Below are 19,111 nucleotides of genomic sequence, written 5' to 3'. Positions count from 1 at the left end.
TTGGAAAATTTGATCTCAGATAAAAAAAAATGATCTCTTTTGGCAAATAGAATTCGAGATACCAGTATTTCCCAGTATTTTATGACAGAAGATCAAAAATAAATAAAAACAATTGATTTTTTGTGGCTAATGGAAATTCACATTAATCGATTTGGTGACGCTCAAAAGCGGGTTCATGAAATTGGGATCCCAAGTCAAACATTATGCTGTAAACAGGTCAGTCCAACTATTCGGAGATTAGTGTATCAAATAATTCATTAATTTCTCTGGTAGTTGTTTTTTTGTTTTTATTTTTGTATGCTTTTTTCAATATTATATTCTTCCTGTTTAAATTTTAAGACCATCAAATAAAAAGAAAAATATGCAGTGTTTCTCATATTATGTATTATCTTTTTTTTTGTTTTAATATCGATTTTATAAATTTAAGGCGCTTGAATTTTAGTTAATAGTTTTTTTCACATTTTTTGTCACAAGATTTAGTTTTTATTTCGCACAAAACAAAAGATTATTTTAAGATTCTTACTTGCAAGCTACCAAATGGATAAAACAATTATAAAAGTTTTGTCAAATTTAAGCAAAATTTATGCTACAAAAAGCTGATCAGTATTATTTATTTAGTTTAAAATTTGACTTTAAGAAGAAAAACATTTATTTAATTTATTATATTTGTTATATAAATCACCATTTTGCTTTATTAGTCTTGGACATGTCTGCGTAACGTTTCTTTTGTTTTGTCTGTGCGATGATAATAATATACAATACATTTTAAAATACTTTTGCAATGCATCAACTAAATCAATATTTTGTGTTACAATAATTTTATTAATTTTTTTTTTATATTTCTTATATTTACAATACACTTTTGAGAGACAGAGTTTAGCATTGGGTAATGGGTATTCATTTGGGATAGTGCTAAGGTTTGAAGAGGGAAAAACAAACCAAAGACATTTTGATTTTTGCTTTCTTTTTTTTATTATTATTTTTACCACTGAGGCACTTTTAACCATCACTGAGTGAATAGTTTTGTTAGCCACTTACATAGTTTTGTCATAGGAAATTATGTTTGCTTTTTGTATCTATAATTCTAATTGCATTTCTTTTTTGTAATATAGTTTCGCGATAACTTTTTTTTAATGTTTGTTTTAACTTTGAACTCTTGAACTTGAATTGTTAAGATTTGTTTTTATTTTTCTTATAAACTAATGCATAATAAATATTCCTTACGTATAAACAACACAAATTATATTTTTTTGTGAAAAAAAGAATAGATTAATAATTAAATAATAATTAAATTAAGTTATTAAATTTAAAATTAAAATTGTTTTTTTGTTTTTGTTTTTAAATATAATAATAGGGTACATTATATAATATATATATATATTTGTTTTCAATAAATAGTAAAGTGTTTAAAAAACATGTTTATCGCTTAAAAGTGCTTGTCATTGGGAGTGTGTAATGATGATGAGGACCGAAGGGCCTCTTTTCGGGCTTCATCATTCCATCGACTACGTCCATTCCACAATCGGCTTGTTCGAGTCTGCGAGCTTTTTGTTTCTGTTGACATCGCATATACCACGTTAGGCATAGAATTAGTACAAATATTAAGGCAAGAGTGGCTCCACTGGCGATGCTGGCCTTTTCCAACATAGCTCTTGGTCGAGTTGCTGTAAACAGAAATAAGAATGTTTAAGTTAATTACGTTTATGGAAACTATTAATTTAAAATACTTACGTAGATATGAACCATCGATTTCCTTATACTCGCATCGTGGTCCCATGTATCCAACAGCACATCTAAAATAAAAAAAAAATTAGAAACGTTATACATTTACAATAATAGTTTTGTTGTTTGCTCGATTTTTACCTAAATGAATGTTTTGTCTGTTTTTTTTTTTTCAAATAAAATCAAATAAACTAGTTAAGTTACTAATCGTAATTATTTGCTTAAGGTGCTTTTCTTTAAAGCTTTTACACATAACCATCCTGCTTTTAAGAACATCAACAAGTTCGTTAAATGGAAATATCATGAATAGAGTACAAGTGTGGTATATCGCGAACGAAGCTCACCTGCGTAGGCAGACGGGATATAACAAACTGTTATATTTTTCTAAATACGTAAAGTAACTACATAAACATATATTTAAAAATATCGATATTTCACTACCAAGTATTTCATATATTGTACGGAATAGCTTTTTAATCATGTTTGCATAAAAGGAAGGTTTTTGGAAATGGCCAATGTCAATGTTTGAAACTCTTTAAACCTCTTTCGTTTGCATATTTTTTGCTCGGTACTGTATATGTTTTTGTTGTGAGACTGGTTCCATTTTGTTGTGAGACTGGTTCCGAGGGTTCACAGCCTTTCTTTTTTCTTTTTGGATATCTCTTTATTTATTTATTTATTGAATCAAGCTAAAATTCTAGCGTACATAATTTATAAAATATTGGCATGATATCTATAAAAAATCATTGTAAAGCCAGCATTTGTTACATAAGGTCATTTACAAATTAGGTCAGTTCAAATTTCAAATAAATTTTTTTCCATACGATTTGATATTCCAAATTATCTCATTTTGGCAAATGTGTGTGGTGACCACTGTTCCCATTCTTGATATAATTCTTGATCCCAACATGACACGAATAAGCGATTCCTGTCTACAGAACTTCTTCTTTTATCATATAAAATTAAGATTAGCTATCAATTATGCAATTATACTGGAAGTGAAAATAAAATATTGTTTAAAAGTTTCATCACTTATACAAAGTATCAACTCCATTTCCTTTTTTCATAAAGGACTGCTTGCGATTCCACATCATTTTTAAAATAAGTACACATAACTCATTAACTTTAATGATGATGACACAAACAAATGGACAACGAACTCTGTATTAAATTTCGTAAATTTCTAGATTCATATTTTATAATAAACTGTCTCATTCATTTTGACAAAACTGGTATTGCGTGTTTTTAAAAGCAATTCTAATTGGTTTCTAATTTGCTACAATTATTTTTACATAAAAACGACAGTTTGTTATCTGTTATCTTAGTACGAGATATTGATGTTATTAATTCTGATTGATATTATTTGTTTGCATTTCTTAGAAGGGTTATTCATTAGCATAACAGTCTCATTCATAACAAAAGAAGGAAGCTTGGAAAGATTCATAGATTAACATTTTTATTTTCTATTTGGCTTAATGGAACTACATATTGGTGTGTGTTGTTTGTGGTTTTTTTTTTTTGTAGTATATAATCGTCGGTCCAAAGGAACTCACTAACTACATACGATTTCAATAGCAGTTAGTGAGTTTTTCCTTTGAACCGAAGCACGATATAATGTTTGTATGTATATATTCTGGACTGGAAATCAATCGGCGGATGATTTTTGTATCGGGATTCTCAGCAAATTTACAATACGAATGGAATTCGTTACAATTATTTGAAGCAAATAGATATTATGTACATATCGCACCCTCAGTGCAAAAGAGCGAGAACTCAAAAAAGTTCATTTCGATAAAACGATTTTGCAAAATACATACTGACTCTAAACTTTCCCCTATAACTTTCCATGGGACAGCAATTTCCATAATGTCAAAGCTCTATTACAAGAACCATTATGTTTATTTTGTAGTTTTAATAAATTTATTTTTTAAAATTGTTTAAATTAGGAAAGAGTTTGACTTTTAATATAGTAGGAATTGGATAAAAACAGTCATAATCTTTCGAATTTTTCGTTTACGTTAACAACAAGCCCTTCAAAAGAAAGATAATTTAAAAAGCAACATTTCCTCATCATTATCTCAAAAATTTTTTTTGAGTTATCGCTCTTTTGCACTGAGGGTGCGATATGTTTGTGAAAATCAAATTTTTAAAAGTCAAAAAAAGAGTGAAAAGTAGAAAAAAATTGCAAACGCCTGTTCTAGCGAATAAAAGAATTAAAACTTCTTGGCTTTAAAACCAGGCTTTGCCACGATAGTACGGATATAAAAAAATTGCCAAAGCAGTTGTAGAATCTTTGCACAAAATATGTACTGAAGATCTTTTCTAGACTAGGCACAATAAGACAAGAAGCGCAGGTTTATATTTCTTAAACGGCTTATAGGATCTTTTTTTTCCTGTGTCTCACGAAGAAAATGTCTTTTGAATCAAAATAATAGCTGCTCATTTGAGAATGAAGGAACAAAAAATATTTGTTCGTAAAGCTTACATGTGTATGAGCACTTAGCACTGCTTTGAACATCGATTTATGGTGCAAACACAAATATAAGATCTCAACCACGAGATCTGATATGGGTGTCCCTGAGACAGCGAGGGGTTCCGGAAATCTACGTGCGGATGATCAAGGACATGTACGAGGAAGTAAAAACGAAGGTAAAATGCCCCGCAGGAGTCACCGAAGAGTTCCCAATCAAAGTCGGTGTGCACCAGGGAAGCGTCCTGAGTCATTTGCTCTTTATCACAGTCCTTGACTTTGATCCGAAAGTGAATCAGTTATTCTTTGCTGATGATGAAGCCATCATAAGTGAAGATCCAACATCCTTGCAACGAGCACTTGATGTATAGGTGGATGTTCTGGAGGGAAGTAGGTACCGGATAAGCGCGAAAAAGACAGAATATCTCTGCTGTCCATTTTCTGACCCAGGCGGCCCTATTCCGGACATTTACCTGAATGGAACAATACTTCCCAAGTGCAAAAAGTTCAAATATCTTGGATCTATGATCAACAACCAAGCTTCTTGTGATGACGACATCAACCACCGAATAAGTGTAGGGTGGATGAAGTGGCGCGAAAACTCTGCCATCTTCTGTGACCGAAAAATCCCCCCTAAACTGAAAGGAAAGCTCTATACTGCAGTTGTTCGCCCAGCACTTACATACGGTTCACAATGTTGGACAATGTACAAAACGTATGAGAGTAAACTGACAGCAGCTGAGATGAAGATGCTTTATATGACAGCAGGAGTAACAAAGCTTGATCGAATCAGAAGCAAGAAAATCCGAGGAAGTCTTCATGTCAAAAACACCGTTTAAGCTGGTACTGTCATGTACAAAGAAGAAACCCTGAGAACCCAGTTCAAAAGGCGATCGCTTGAGACGTTCCAACGCAATCGCGAAGAAGAGGCAGGCCTAAGAACTCATGGAGAAGACAAATGCAACAACAACTGCATTCAGTTGGCCTTAGACATGGAACAATTCAAAATCGAGAAGCCTGCCGACGTTTCCTGTGGTCAGTAGAGTGGGAGAGTTGTGACCCCATCCGAGATCATGACTATCGTCGATAATGGATAAGAAGAAGACACAAATATAAGATCTACTATGCATTAATTCGCTATGACAATGTTTATCTACACTATTAGGTAATTTTTAGGCAAATTTCAAAATAAATCTAAGGTGGCCTTATTTTGTTTTGAGTAGTTTATAATAGACGTATCTGCTTTTTGTCGAAACTGGAAGGAGACTCTCATTTAATCCAGATAATTTATTTTTAAACAAATTCTCATATTACTACCTTAAATTATCGCACTTAAATGAGGGGGAATGAAACCATGAACAGAAAATTTTTATGACGACTTCATTGTGTGAATGACATGGCTCTATTTTAACCTCCTGAAAAGCAGAAGGTCATCTTAGAAGCAAATTAGTCCACATTAGTTACTGTATCAAATCGGAGTTAAACAGCACTAATTGGATTTTTAGATTAGGTGCTCTAAGCGCCACCATTACTACCTACATAAATGTGCTTACATTGTATCATTGTATGACATATTGGTAATTAAATAAAATTTTCCTGAAGAGCTCATTTGGAAGGGTCAAATCTCACATGGTTCGATTAAAGAAAGATCTGATCATAAACATCTTTACGAGTATATTTATATAACAATACATACTTTTAAAAAAAATTATTCAAACTTATACAAGATTTCTTGAAAGTAAAACCCTTTCACCTTTCAAGAGAAACACAATCAAGTGAATACCATAGCATAGCTCATTAAACATTTAGATCGAAGTAAGTAAGTATGAAGCAAAAGCGTGTTGATATTAATTTTCGATTGTGAATAAGGCCAATTTAATTATTTGAAGTTGCACAGCCACTTGCTTGCATTTAGCTAAGTGCCTTAAAGCAACAAAATATATTATGAGTTTTAATTTTTCAACATTAAGTAGTTGTTGTTTCAATATACAAACTTGGGCTAATTTATAGTTAACGCTTGGAATGTTTTCGATATCTCATATAAATTTTTGTTTGTGCAAAGTTAATTACGTCGCGACGTAAGAAGATGTATTAAATGGTTAAGATTAGATAATTATATCAATTAACATTGAAAAATGTGTTGACTTAAGATTATAAACTGAAATAAATTCTTTAAAACAATAAAATAATATTCAGAAAATAAAATGACTCTTATTCTTTAATTTATTAAGTCAAAACTTACTCGCAATTGTATAAAATTTCATCGCCAATTTTTACTGAGAAACACGTTGCTGAATTAAGGCAATACCAAGCTGCATAATTAGGTGGACATGAATATGTGTGGAATGTGATGTTTGGCCGAGGTGTAGGGCTTGGTGGTGGTGGTCTGGGCTTTGGTACAGTACGGCTAGAGCAGGCTTCTAAAAACAAAAGTTAATAATATTTTATATTTGAATATTATTTATTGAGTTGTTTGTTTTCACTAACCTGATGTTGAAAATAATGATATAATGACTAAAAGAACTATTGCTTCTAGGTTAATTCCGGGACTCCGTCGTCGTCCTAAAAATGAATATAAAAAAATATTTTTGTTCAGAAATAATAATAACATGAATGATTTCATAATGCTAATAAATAAAAAATTTTACAAGTAGTTTAAATGGAACCAGAAAACTACTGGAAGAATTCTGCGGTTCCAATAAGAATATATTAGGATTTACAGAACTTCCAATCCGCAGAACTCCGAATCTGCTCAGACAAGTCTAAACCCAAAAGGTTTTGGCTCTAAAAGATACAAAATATAAAACTTTTCCAGGTTTATTGTAGAGAAGATTTATTTGGAATCAAAGGTGATTTTTTTAAGTAAGCTCTATTCTTCCACTAACGTGTAAGATGAGGTCTTCATCTACTCTCTCTACAGATGGAACCAAAAATCACCCAACGGATTTTTCTATCGAATCAATTCAGAGTTTTTGTCCGATTGCGGGCAGTTCCATTATTGCGGGTTCAACATTTATACTCATTCGAAGTTTATTTACAAACGAATACAAAAATATTCTAATAAAGCTATAACTTGAAAGGGTACTGTTTATTTTCGATATAGCTGTAAAAATTAAATTAAATAAGTAAATTGTCACTAGGAAGGGTTGAAAATACGATTGAAGGCCCTACCTTTTAAGATCTAAGTACAAAAACATAAAAGGCTGTTAATTTTCAAACACTTTTGATTTTTTAGTTACATATATCGAATGACGTTAAATCAATAACACCGGCACACAAAAAAAAATGTGCTTCAAATACGAAGACATTGTACTATTGTACTTTTTTCTTATTTATTCTTTACGTTTAAAGATTACACCGGCACACGAAAAAAAATTCATGTACCAGGAACCAGACCTATTTTTCTATATGTTTTTGGACCCGCTGAATTCGAATTTCAAGTCCGTTTGGCCCGGTCACCCTCCAGTTTTGAACTGTGACTGCATTTTATTTGAATTTTTATGCCTTTTTTGTGTTTTTCGCATTTTGCTCAAAACTGGAGTGTGAACGGGCAAAACGGACTTCAAATTCAGCGGGTCCAAAAACATATAGAAACATACGTTTGGTCCCAAGTACATGCCACTTTTTTTTGTGTGCCGCTGAATACGAATTTCCAGTCCGTTTTTCCCGGTCACCCTCCAGTTTTGAGAAAAATGAAAAAAAAAACCTAAAAAGGCAAAAAACTTCCGTTTTTTTAGTTTTTTACATTTTACTCAAAACTGGACGATGACCGGGCCAAACGGACTTGAAATTCCGATTCAGCGGGTCCAAAAACATATAGAAAGATATAGGTCTGGTTCCTGGTACATGCATTTTTTTTCGTGTGCCGGTGGTATCTTTAAACGTAAAGAATAAGTAAGAAAAAAAGTACAATAGTACAATGTCTTCGTATTTGAAGCTCATGGTGACGTTTTGTCCAATACGTCGATGTTGAATGTCCTATTTGGCGACAGCATATATTTTGTTCTTTTTCGTTTGAAGAACTTATTAGACCGAGAGCCGGGAGCAGATTTCTTGCGTGAGAGGTAACCGATTCATATGAATGTCAGAGGTAGCGTGGGTCATGGTGATGACGAATACCTTAGTCTGCCTGCATTTATTTGGGCCGTTGTCGAGAAAAAGCGCATCAAAAGTACCATTTTTCTGAAAATCGATTTAGTGAGGGTAACCACTTAAAACTTATTGATAACCAACGCCACATACTCACTGATAACAAATATACCAATGGCAGACATTTTAAGTGCGGCCAAAGCCCCGGCAGACTGTCCCGAAAATGCGTTTTTTTTGGCGTTTTTAGACTTTGGGGTAACCACCTAAAATTAATCGCATCCTGTAGCGGTGGACTCCCTGATAACAAAAATACCCATGGCAGACATTTTGAGTGTGGCCAAACCCTCGGCAGACGGTTTTGAAAATGAAGTTTTTCTGAAAATTGATTTATTTAGGGTAACCACTTGAAATTAGTCGCATCCTGTAGCGGTGGACTCCCTGATAACAAAAACACCCATGGCAGACATTTTGAGTGTGGCCAAACCCTCGGCAGACGGTTTTGAAAATGCAGTTTTTCTGAAAATTGATGTATTTAGGGTAACCACTTGAAATTAGTCGCATCCTGTAGCGGTGGACTCCCTGATAACAAAAATACCCATGGCAGACATTTTGAGTGTGGCCAAACCCTCGGCAGACGGTTTTGAAAATGCAGTTTTTCTGAAAATTGATTTATTTTACTTTTTCACATAACTCGCGTATTATTGGACCTAGCAGAAAAAATTGTATAGCAATCTTAAAGATAATTGAATTTCCTACAGAATATGTTAAATAAGTTTTTTCGATTAAACCTTCGGTTTAAGAGTTAGCGTGGTTTTTTTGAAGCAAGTCAAAGGGTGATTTTCTTATTTTCGTCATATCTCTTTTAGAGATATGATCTTTTGTAGATCTTTTTATTACCTTAATTTATTACATTAACGGTTTTTCGATTTGACAGACCGTTTTCGATCTGTAGGAAAAAAACTTCAAAAAGTTTGCAATTTTTTATATAGATATTTCCTATATAAAAAATTTCAATCTTTTTGCCCCTCCCCGCCTAAAACTATACAATTTTTTTCTTGCCTGAGTGCAACGTACACGCCTAGGTTTTTTGTTACATCTATTGCAAATTACCCTGTACTATGTAGAACCTTTTTCCAATATAAAAAATTGCAAACTTTTTGAAGTTTTTTTCCTACAGATCGAAAACGGTCTGTCAAATCGAAAAACCGTTAATGTAATAAATGAAGGTAATAAAAAGATCTACAACTTTTACTTCAAATTAATTTTTAAAAAAGCTCAAATAAAAGAGATTTGACGAAAATAAGAAAATCACCCTTTGACTTGCTTCAAAAAAACCACGCTAACTCTTAAACCGAAGGTTTAATCGAAAAAACTTATTTAACATATTCTGTAGGAAATTCAATTATCTTTAAGATTGCTATACAATTTTTTCTGCTAGGTCCAATAATACGCGAGTTATGTGAAAAAGTAAAATAAATCAATTTTCAGAAAAACTGCATTTTCAAAACCGTCTGCCGAGGGTTTGGCCACACTCAAAATGTCTGCCATGGGTATTTTTGTTATCAGGGAGTCCACCGCTACAGGATGCGACTAATTTCAAGTGGTTACCCTAAATACATCAATTTTCAGAAAAACTGCATTTTCAAAACCGTCTGCCGAGGGTTTGGCCACACTCAAAATGTCTGCCATGGGTGTTTTTGTTATCAGGGAGTCCACCGCTACAGGATGCGACTAATTTCAAGTGGTTACCCTAAATAAATCAATTTTCAGAAAAACTGCATTTTCAAAACCGTCTGCCGAGGGTTTGGCCACACTCAAAATGTCTGCCATGGGTATTTTTGTTATCAGGGAGTCCACCGCTACAGGATGCGATTAATTTTAGGTGGTTACCCTAAAGTCTAAAAACGCCAAAAAAACGCATTTTCGGGACAGTCTGCCGGGGCTTTGGCCGCACTTAAAATGTCTGCCATTGGTATATTTGTTATCAGTGAGTATGTGGCGTTGGTTATCAATAAATTTTAAGTGGTTACCCTCACTAAATCGATTTTCAGAAAAATGGTACTTTTGATGCGCTTTTTCTCGACAACGGCCCAAATAAATGCAGGCAGACTAAGGTATTCGTCATCACCATGACCCACGCTACCTCTGACATTCATATGAATCGGTTACCTCTCACGCAAGAAATCTGCTCCTGGCTCTTAGACTATATGGACAGCTCTGGTCCTTCTATGCAGGAGCGCTTTACTAGTGCATGAGCATGTGCTTGCCGGCATTCATTATCAAACCAGGGGTTTCGTTGTGGTGGCCTCGTGAAACCCATCACGGCAGAGGCGGCATCTCTGTTAGCTCCTTGTCAATGTACCAACTGATTCCCTAGGCAACGCACCCTACACTTCGAAAAACTGTAGTATTTTCAGAGTAAGAGTAAGACTGTAAAATTATTTCAACTGAATCGATGATTGTTAAAACAACATAAGTGATTTTTTTTATTTTTTTCGAACATGAGACTAAAACCGCTATAATTTTAAATAGGCTGCGGATTTGTATATTATAATAATCAATATTAAATCTAGGAATGTCAATTAAGGTATAAATATTGCCAAAGCATTGTAAATTTGACTTCCTCATTTAAAATACAGGGGCTTTTGAACCTCGTACGAACAAATTAAAATTTCACTTATGTTGTTTTAACAATCACCGATTCAACTAATGTCTTGGCTATAATTAATTTGTCATGTTAATCTCTTAATTGGTATTTTAAAAATTCCCAGATTACAGGACTACAAACCTTAATTTCAGTACAATAAAATAAAACGTGATACAATGGTTAAGCAATAAAAAGAAGCTTAAAGCATTTTTGAAAAAAAAAAATTAGAAACAAATGTTTTTTTTTTAGTGCAAAAACAATTAAATATGTGTATACAATTATAATTATTCAAGTAGATTTGATTACCCTGCACGCAGAACTCTATCATCATATTTTAATAAAAAGAGGCATTTAGGACGAGGCAATAAACCTCGATAAGAAAAAAAGTAATACAATATACCTAAATAATTCCTTATAATTGACATGAATGTAAGTTTAACTATTTCAATTAAGTTAATAGAATCATTAATTATTACTTGCCCGGTTTAATGGTTCTCCCAATAGCGTGAACAAATGAAGTTAAAATTTTGTTTTTTATTTTGATTTTTGATCGAGCTAGTTATGTTACGTTTTTAATGAGTAATGTTCGTGTTAATTTAGAAAATTGTTTTTTTTTTTTGTACCTGGAACAAAATAAATAATGCAAATGAATTTCATGGGAAAATTCGACCGAGTGCGTAATGTCAAATTTATACAATTTTGACGAGTTAATAGGGTTAAAGCCTTTCATTTAAGGTGTTTTTAATGAACTCGAATTGCACACAGAATAGAAGAGAACACCAACAAATACCAAGAAAGTATGAGAGTTTGTGTTGCACGAACATTATAAATCTTACACACCAATGTGCTCTAACTTCTGGCATTGTTAGTTATATTGGATTGTTCAATTCAATTCAGTCAAATATTTCCTGCAATAAGTTTTTAGATAAAGCAAGTGCGTGACAATAGTCAAAGTTTAATTTGATTTTTTTGTTTCGTATCAGATTAACTTCAATTTATATAACTCCTGTAAAATTTGACGTTTGATTCGATAAGTTGGATCGTAAATAATACCTTGAAAGAATTGTGGGATGCTGTACTTAAAACAAATAAATGGAATAAAGGAGTCTGATTACACTGGTCGGTAAAAAAAAAACCAAAAAAAGTCGGGAGCAAGAACTCTGTCAGGTGATTTTAATAAACTAGAGTGTGCTGAATTCAAAACAGATTTTTTCCATCACGTCTAGTTTTTGAGCTCTGCTCATCACAATTTTAGCTATAAAGTCCCGAAAACTTATTTTAGCTGCGTTCCTTTGGAAATATTTATCTACTTTTTAGTACTTAAAGCTGCTTTGAACTACTTTTTCAGTATAGCAAAGTAGATCAAAGTAGTTTTAAGTACTAAAAAGTAGATAAATATTTCCAAAGGAACGCAGCTTTTACGTAAATGAAATGTTTTTTGACACTTGATCTAAAAATATTATTTTTCCGTAATATTTTGTTATTTTTTCAACCGAATCAGGAGTCGAAACTGAAATTTACTTCAAATCTGCTTCAAAAACCATAAGTTACCTTAACCACCAAGATTTTGAGATATCATACCTTTCTATACCAAATATCTTTTAGAAAAAAATAATTTTGAAAATAAAAATAAACGGTATATAAGACGATAAAATATGGCTTTAGAATATTGCATATGTAGTTTTGCGAAAAAAAAAAATTAACGGTGATGAAATTCAACGCGAAAAGTACCACAAAAACGCGTTTTTGACCTGTTAATATTTAAATATTTCGAAAACTTGACGTGACAATGAAATTTTGACTTCAGAATCATTCGGAATCAGCACACAAAAGTCCTTTAGAAAAGTATGGTTTGGTTCAAGCTCCATTTTCGTTGCCGACCAGTGTTATCAGATTGGAAAATAGCAGCCTATGTAAATACAAGTATAGCAACCTACCTAATTTGAACTTAAATTTAAAGATATTCCATTTGTACAAAAGTAAGAACGTCTTCTAGAAGTTGTAGGCCCGTCGGCAAAATAAATGTTCGACTGGGTCGCACGAATTTATTTTATGGGAAAAGATAATTATAGCATTTTTTTATATGAAAAATCAACAAAGGAAAAATTTTATTGTAATTAAATTTAAAAAAAAAGCTTAAAACTTGTTTTAAAATTGCCTTTTAATAGTAAGGAAATTAGTATGCCATTTAAAAGAAAATATTAATCCGGAACATAAAAACAAGGCTTTAAAAAATTGTTCGTTCCAAAAAAAAAAACAGGGAATCTTCCAAAGTTTAAAGTTTAAAGAAAACTGTTTAGTAGTTGATAGCACTATTATGAATCGTAAGTCGAACGTTCGAAACAAGCTATTCGCGAGTCATAATAGAGGTGTAAGGCTATATCTGAAGATAGATACAGACAGACAGATAGACGGTCAGGCAGACGGACAGAAAGACAGACAGACAAACCCACTTATCTTAGAAATCTTATTGCATAATTCGTTTGCAGGTTAATACTACTGTAATTGTAATTTTAAACAATAATTTTATATTATTATCAAGTTTTAATTAATTTTCTTATTAAATTAAATGATTCTTTTACGAATTTTTAAAAATCTTTAATATTTTAGGCATCTTGTAACATAAGAGCAAACAAGTGCGACCCGGTCGTGCAATTTATTTATTATAAGTTCGATAGCTTAATTAATTAATAAATTAGTATTTAGAAGTCACAACATTTTAAACAGTTTGCGATACATACTTTGCAATAATTCAAGCAAATTTTAAAGTTATCAAACATCTTTATTTTTCATTTTTATTCACACTAAAGCTGAACTGGTAAAAATCTGATGGCACAGTATTGCCGGCACTGTGTTTTTTTTTTTTTTTTTTTCATTTTATGAGAAAGTGTTTTTTTATCTCTCAAGAAGCTTTAAAAATCTATAAATGAATTGCTATTAACCCACATTAACCTACAATTGAAATTAAAAAGAAAATAATATGTATATTCGTCTTTAAGTACACAGATGGCTTTATTGCGTCATAGCCATAACCGAAATGATTTGCAATGTGATGCTAACAAGATAGACCTAAGAAACAGAAACACATAAGTACATATTTGTTTTTGTTTAACAACAAGCAATCAACTTATATCTCAAATTTTTGACGTTGTTAAAAAGTAGACAATTTACAAATAATCCCACCCATATAGTCTAATGTAGGGCATTTTAAAAAGTTGAAGTCACCTTGGGTGTGTGTTACAACTTAATGAAAGTAACATCAGTATAGTAAACAAAATAATATTTGATAAAGGTGTGTTTGACACGGTAGTCTGCTTTTAAAATATCTTATTTCAAAAATTAAAATAAATTAAAATGTGGCGAAATTATTTATAGCCTAATCAAGTAAACAGTTAAATTGCTATATTTAGCAGAATATTAGCAAATTTACTATTAGAAAATTATAAGGTAATCAAAAACTCAAAAGATTTTCGAAAAATAGTTTAAAGTGACTCAAAAATGAAGCGTTCAGAATAATAAATGGGTCAAGTCCACGTCTTTAAAAGTAACATGTTTTATTTTAAGGTGTTATAAATTAACAGTCGTATTTATTAGATTTTTGTCTACTTATACACTGCATAAGTTCTTACAAATTGTTGGAAATATGCTTTATTTAATAAAAATAATAATAACATTATTCGCGTTTAAGACAATCTACTCTTGTGTATAAGACAAACAAGGTTTTTAATCACATTTTTCAAATTTAAACAACTGTATAAAGTTATACAACGTTTGTAAATACGAGGGTAAGTGTTCATTTTTTCCCTAAATTAAACACTTTTGAACAACCTAGACACTTAGTCTAATTGAATAAATAAACAAGCCAATTCGTTTGGCGTGTCTGCCTAATAGACTGTGTCCTGTCAGAACAGTAATGGTGGAGCTAACATGCAGTCGATTTAAATTCAACAACCACTTTGAACGTTTCAAGTCTATACATGAATGACCAAAGTGAAGAGAATATTCAGTGGTGCTAACTAGTGAATGAAGAGCAGTGTCCGCAGAGAACAGGATTCTATTTCCTCTCTTTGATAAATATCTATCGTTTTTTCTAATGCTTTGAATAGGAAGGATGATACTTTTTGGTCTCAGATCCTCTGGAGTTACATGGGAGCATTTTTCAGCTTTTGTTCTCTCTAGGCTTTTTTTCTCTCTAGGCCATCGGTTCTCAACCTGTCCGCAAAAAATTTCAGGGGGTCCGCGTCAGCTTTTCCATAAAGCATCAGAAAAACGTATTCTAATGTGATGCTCAACAAACTTTGTTATTTTTATCTTTTCAACTAATTTCCTCGTATTGCATTTTCTTACCCCTCTTAATAATAGATACATGAATCTAATTTTGATTACTAAAGGATCACGAAGTGCTTTTCTATATGTATAATGACATCGGCTGTACTGCTGGCCGGAGCGAAAACTAATTTTCTGCAAATTCATAATTCTACCCTCTGCTAAATTTAATGATTTTTTCAAATATATTTTCTCACCTCTAAGGGTCGCGCATTGCAATGCAAAAATGTATGTTTTCTTGCATTGTATTAAAAAAATGTTTCAATTCAGAGTTGGTACTAAAAAGAATTATATAAAATATATTAAGGAAGTAAACTAAAGTTTTAAACTGAAAAATAATAATTACAAAATATTTTTATTCCGTAAGCCCTGACCTATCGTTTGTTTTTTAGGCTAATTTTTTTAGGTTTCAATTCCAATAAGGAATAACTAATGGAGGCCCAATGGCAGGATTCACAGTCAGCAACTGTGTATAATTGTTAATTTAATGATTCTTACACATAATAATAAATTAAATTTATTCTTGAAAGGGGTCCGCCAACTGACAATTTTTTTGTTAGGGGTCCGCATACTCTGAAAGGTTGAGAACCGTTGCTCTAGTCCTTTGGAATATATAAGAAGCTAATGAAGACTGATAATTATTTTCAGATTAGGAATAAATATAAAACCTTTCTCTTTGTGATCTAAGTCTCTTTTTATATTCGAGCTACTAAGAAAATGAGTGTCTAGTAGCAGGTTCAGTGATTTTTCATCTGAATTAGTTCAACCGCCATTGGAGTCTTTTAGAGAGCTCGGCATGGTTGGATTAGTTATTAGTAGATATTATTTCCGTTAGTCTTGATAACGTCGGCGGATCCTTCAATTTCTTCAACTGCATCTACAACATTTCTAGAAAATATTAATTTCATACTGCTTCAAGTTTTCTTGTTGCTTTTTTATTTCTTATTATGAAATTTAAGGTATAACCATTAAAGTTTAAACGGATCTGATACACTTAATCCATTAATAACGAAATATACATATGTAGTACATACCTACGTAAATTAAATAAGCCATTCCTAATATTGACCACTTTCTTAGTTAACCTTTTTTTTGTAAGTTTTTGTTTAGTCCAATTCTATGTAACTGATTCAAAAAATCGATTCTTCTAGTTTTAAATTAAAAATATTGTTATTATTATATAAATTAACTGATTTAATTGACCAGTTGACAATATATCTAACTAACCAACCCTATATCATATCAAAAATGCATTACTCTTCCGAAAACTTAGACAACCGACCGACACAAACATTTTTGCATTCATTTCCAGACTCTAACCACGACAGTATCTGTTCACTTAACCCTTTAACTCTTTAAATTGCCATCAGTTGATTAAATCAACAAGCAATTTAATTACATTACTATCGAGTTTGAGTGTCTGATTTTGAACTTGTGATATTATAATTTAATAAGAAAATGAAATTAAATTTGTCTGTTAAATATCTTTACAAATACACATGTACATGTACAATATAAATCTAAAGGAATTTAATATCATGCACTTTATGGACTGTATGTATCTTGTATGTTGTGTTTAGAAAAAAAAAATACAAATAAATGTCGCATTCATTTCTTCAATAGAAACTTGACGTCTCTATTGAGCTGTGTGTCATCACTTAAGAAATCGTTTACTTTAATGATGATGATGATGCCCACGCAGAGTACTGTTATTATTCTGCTTGTAATTATGATTAAGCTTTGTGAGTTACTGAATACCAAAGCAAATAAACAAAATTTAAGTGAGTTCGGAAGGATGTAAGAATGATAAAATGATACTTAACAAATAATTCATATTTATCTCAAAACAAAATAGGTAGTTTTGAAAAAGTAATAAGTAAGCATAAACTATTCATGATTTGAAGGATCCACCAGTTAAATTATTTTGGCTTCTAAGGAATCACTCAGTACCTTAACAACCGACTTTAAAAATAATGGGGCAGGAGCGGGTCGAAATTCTGACTTCAAAATTTTGCTTTTTTAACGTAAATTCTGTTTTTCAAAATTCTGCCTTTTTTCTAATCTGCTGTTTAAAATTCTACTTTTCAAAATTCTGCTGTTTTTTTTTTCAAAGCATATGCGCTTACAGCTCATTTATACTTCAATTTTAATACTTTCCTTACTGTTTCTTGTGGACTTTATAATTTACATCCTATAAACCGTTGAAAACTAATTAGAACTAGGTATGTTGTGTGATACAAAATGTTACTTTTTTATTCAGTTTTTTAAATATTCATTTTTAGAAAAATTAATAAATTTTTAATTATTATTTTCCAAAATATTTAACATTAAAAAAACCTTTTCTTACGGCCGATTTCTTCACAGAGTCCTAACACTAATACTGGTCCTAGTCCTAAAATTAGTACTCAAATCAGTATTAACTCATTTCTTCACCCAAGTATTAAATCCTAAAACTGTCAATTTAGGACCGAGTACTAGTTAGGGCCTGGTTCTAGCTAGCTCCTCAAAATCGACTAGTACCTGGTTATGGTTATTATACCAATTGTTAGTACTCAAATCGGTACCAAGTCATTTCTTCACAAAAGTACTAAGCCCTAGTACTGTCAAGTTTGTACCGAGTATTAGTTAGGACTCGGTATTTATTAGGACCTAAAAATCGGTAGTCTAGCGGTTAGTACTTCAATCGAAGCAATGTATTTCTTTCTTTTTAAGAGATATCTGACACATTTCTTAATTTCTTGGGTGTTGTTGCGCTTGACAAGTGGGTTTTTGTAGATTTTAATGATTATTTTTTAATTTATCAAAAACACCTGAAATGGGAAATGCAACATCGAAACAAAAAGAATGGAAAAAAGAACACTTCTTGAAGAAGAAGTTCCAAAAAAGTATATGGACTTGTTCGATCTTTCCAAAAGTGACTACCAAGTCAAGAAAGATGGTCTAATCTACGTAGACGTTCTGCATTTGCACTTCTCGACGCCCGACAATGCTGGAAATCATTACGAGCAAAGTTACACTCATACTATTGCCTCGGAACTGCCTATAAGTCATGATAAAATATTGCGATTTGCATTGTACTACAAAAAGACAATTGAGCACTCATGAATTGATTCTTGACTTTGAAATTTCTGATAAACGAATCGAATTTGTTCTGCATGTTGGGTTCTTGTTACGTTTGACCACATTTATTTTTACTATTTTCTACGTTTTGTCTTTTTTTTCTTTACAATGAACATAAAAAAAAGTGAGTAAATTATCAAATAAGCAGCGAGGAGATGTTGGGAAATGTTAAAAAGCGCGCTCTATTATTTTGTAAAACAGAATTATGAAAAGCAGAATTTAAAAAAAAAAACAGAAAAGCAGAATTTGAAAGCAGAATTTTGTAAAGCAGAATTTTGTAAAACAGAATTTTGAAAGAAGAATCTTGATAAAAGAATTTTGACCCCGGCAGAATTTCGATCCCAACCCTAATGGGGCGTATTCATAAGCTCTAGCTTGTTTAAAAAAAAAACAAATTACATTGGATAAATAAAAAAAACAATTATGAAAGTGCCCCAATATCTTTACCAACTTTTACTGAGCCCAAGATAGACACAGTCAAACAGGCAGAACTACGAGGCCCACTTTTTTCACATCCTATTCACTTAATGTTGTACTCGTGGCCTAATATTTAACATGATGAGCTGACATGCCGAAATTTCTGAGTTCACATCCAGCATTATACCACCTTGTGCTTCAGGAATGTTCGATTCCCTGTGTAAGGTAGCAAAATTTTGCCAATTCATTGTAAACAAATCATTCTTAGTTTTATGGTTTTTCTAAAAATGCTACTTTTACGATTACTGTCTTCTATCTTC

General features: G+C 31.9%; 1 protein-coding gene across 2 annotated transcripts in view; it reads right to left on the bottom strand.

Annotated features, from left to right (window-relative positions):
• Positions 1–947: 947 nt before the first annotated feature.
• The window catches only part of LOC129908574 (protein spitz-like), a 32,216-nt gene continuing 14,052 nt past the window's right edge, over positions 948–19,111 (bottom strand). Inside the window, exons 3-6 of one of the 2 annotated variants that reach the window (XM_055985173.1) lie at positions 6,680–6,754; positions 6,435–6,612; positions 1,732–1,793; positions 948–1,664 (exon numbers count right to left, since the gene is read on the bottom strand). In XM_055985173.1, coding sequence (XP_055841148.1) covers positions 1,420–1,664; positions 1,732–1,793; positions 6,435–6,612; positions 6,680–6,754 — 560 coding nt within the window. In that variant the 3' untranslated portion in view covers positions 948–1,419. The remainder of the gene's footprint in view (positions 1,665–1,731; positions 1,794–6,434; positions 6,613–6,679; positions 6,755–19,111) is intronic. The other variant, XM_055985174.1, reaches the window with a different exon arrangement.

This window comes from Episyrphus balteatus, chromosome 2 (genome assembly GCF_945859705.1).
Source record: "Episyrphus balteatus chromosome 2, idEpiBalt1.1, whole genome shotgun sequence".
Taxonomy (NCBI): domain Eukaryota; kingdom Metazoa; phylum Arthropoda; class Insecta; order Diptera; family Syrphidae; genus Episyrphus; species Episyrphus balteatus.
Note: the sequence above shows the minus strand (reverse complement) of the source record. Positions and strands in the feature narration are given on the sequence as shown.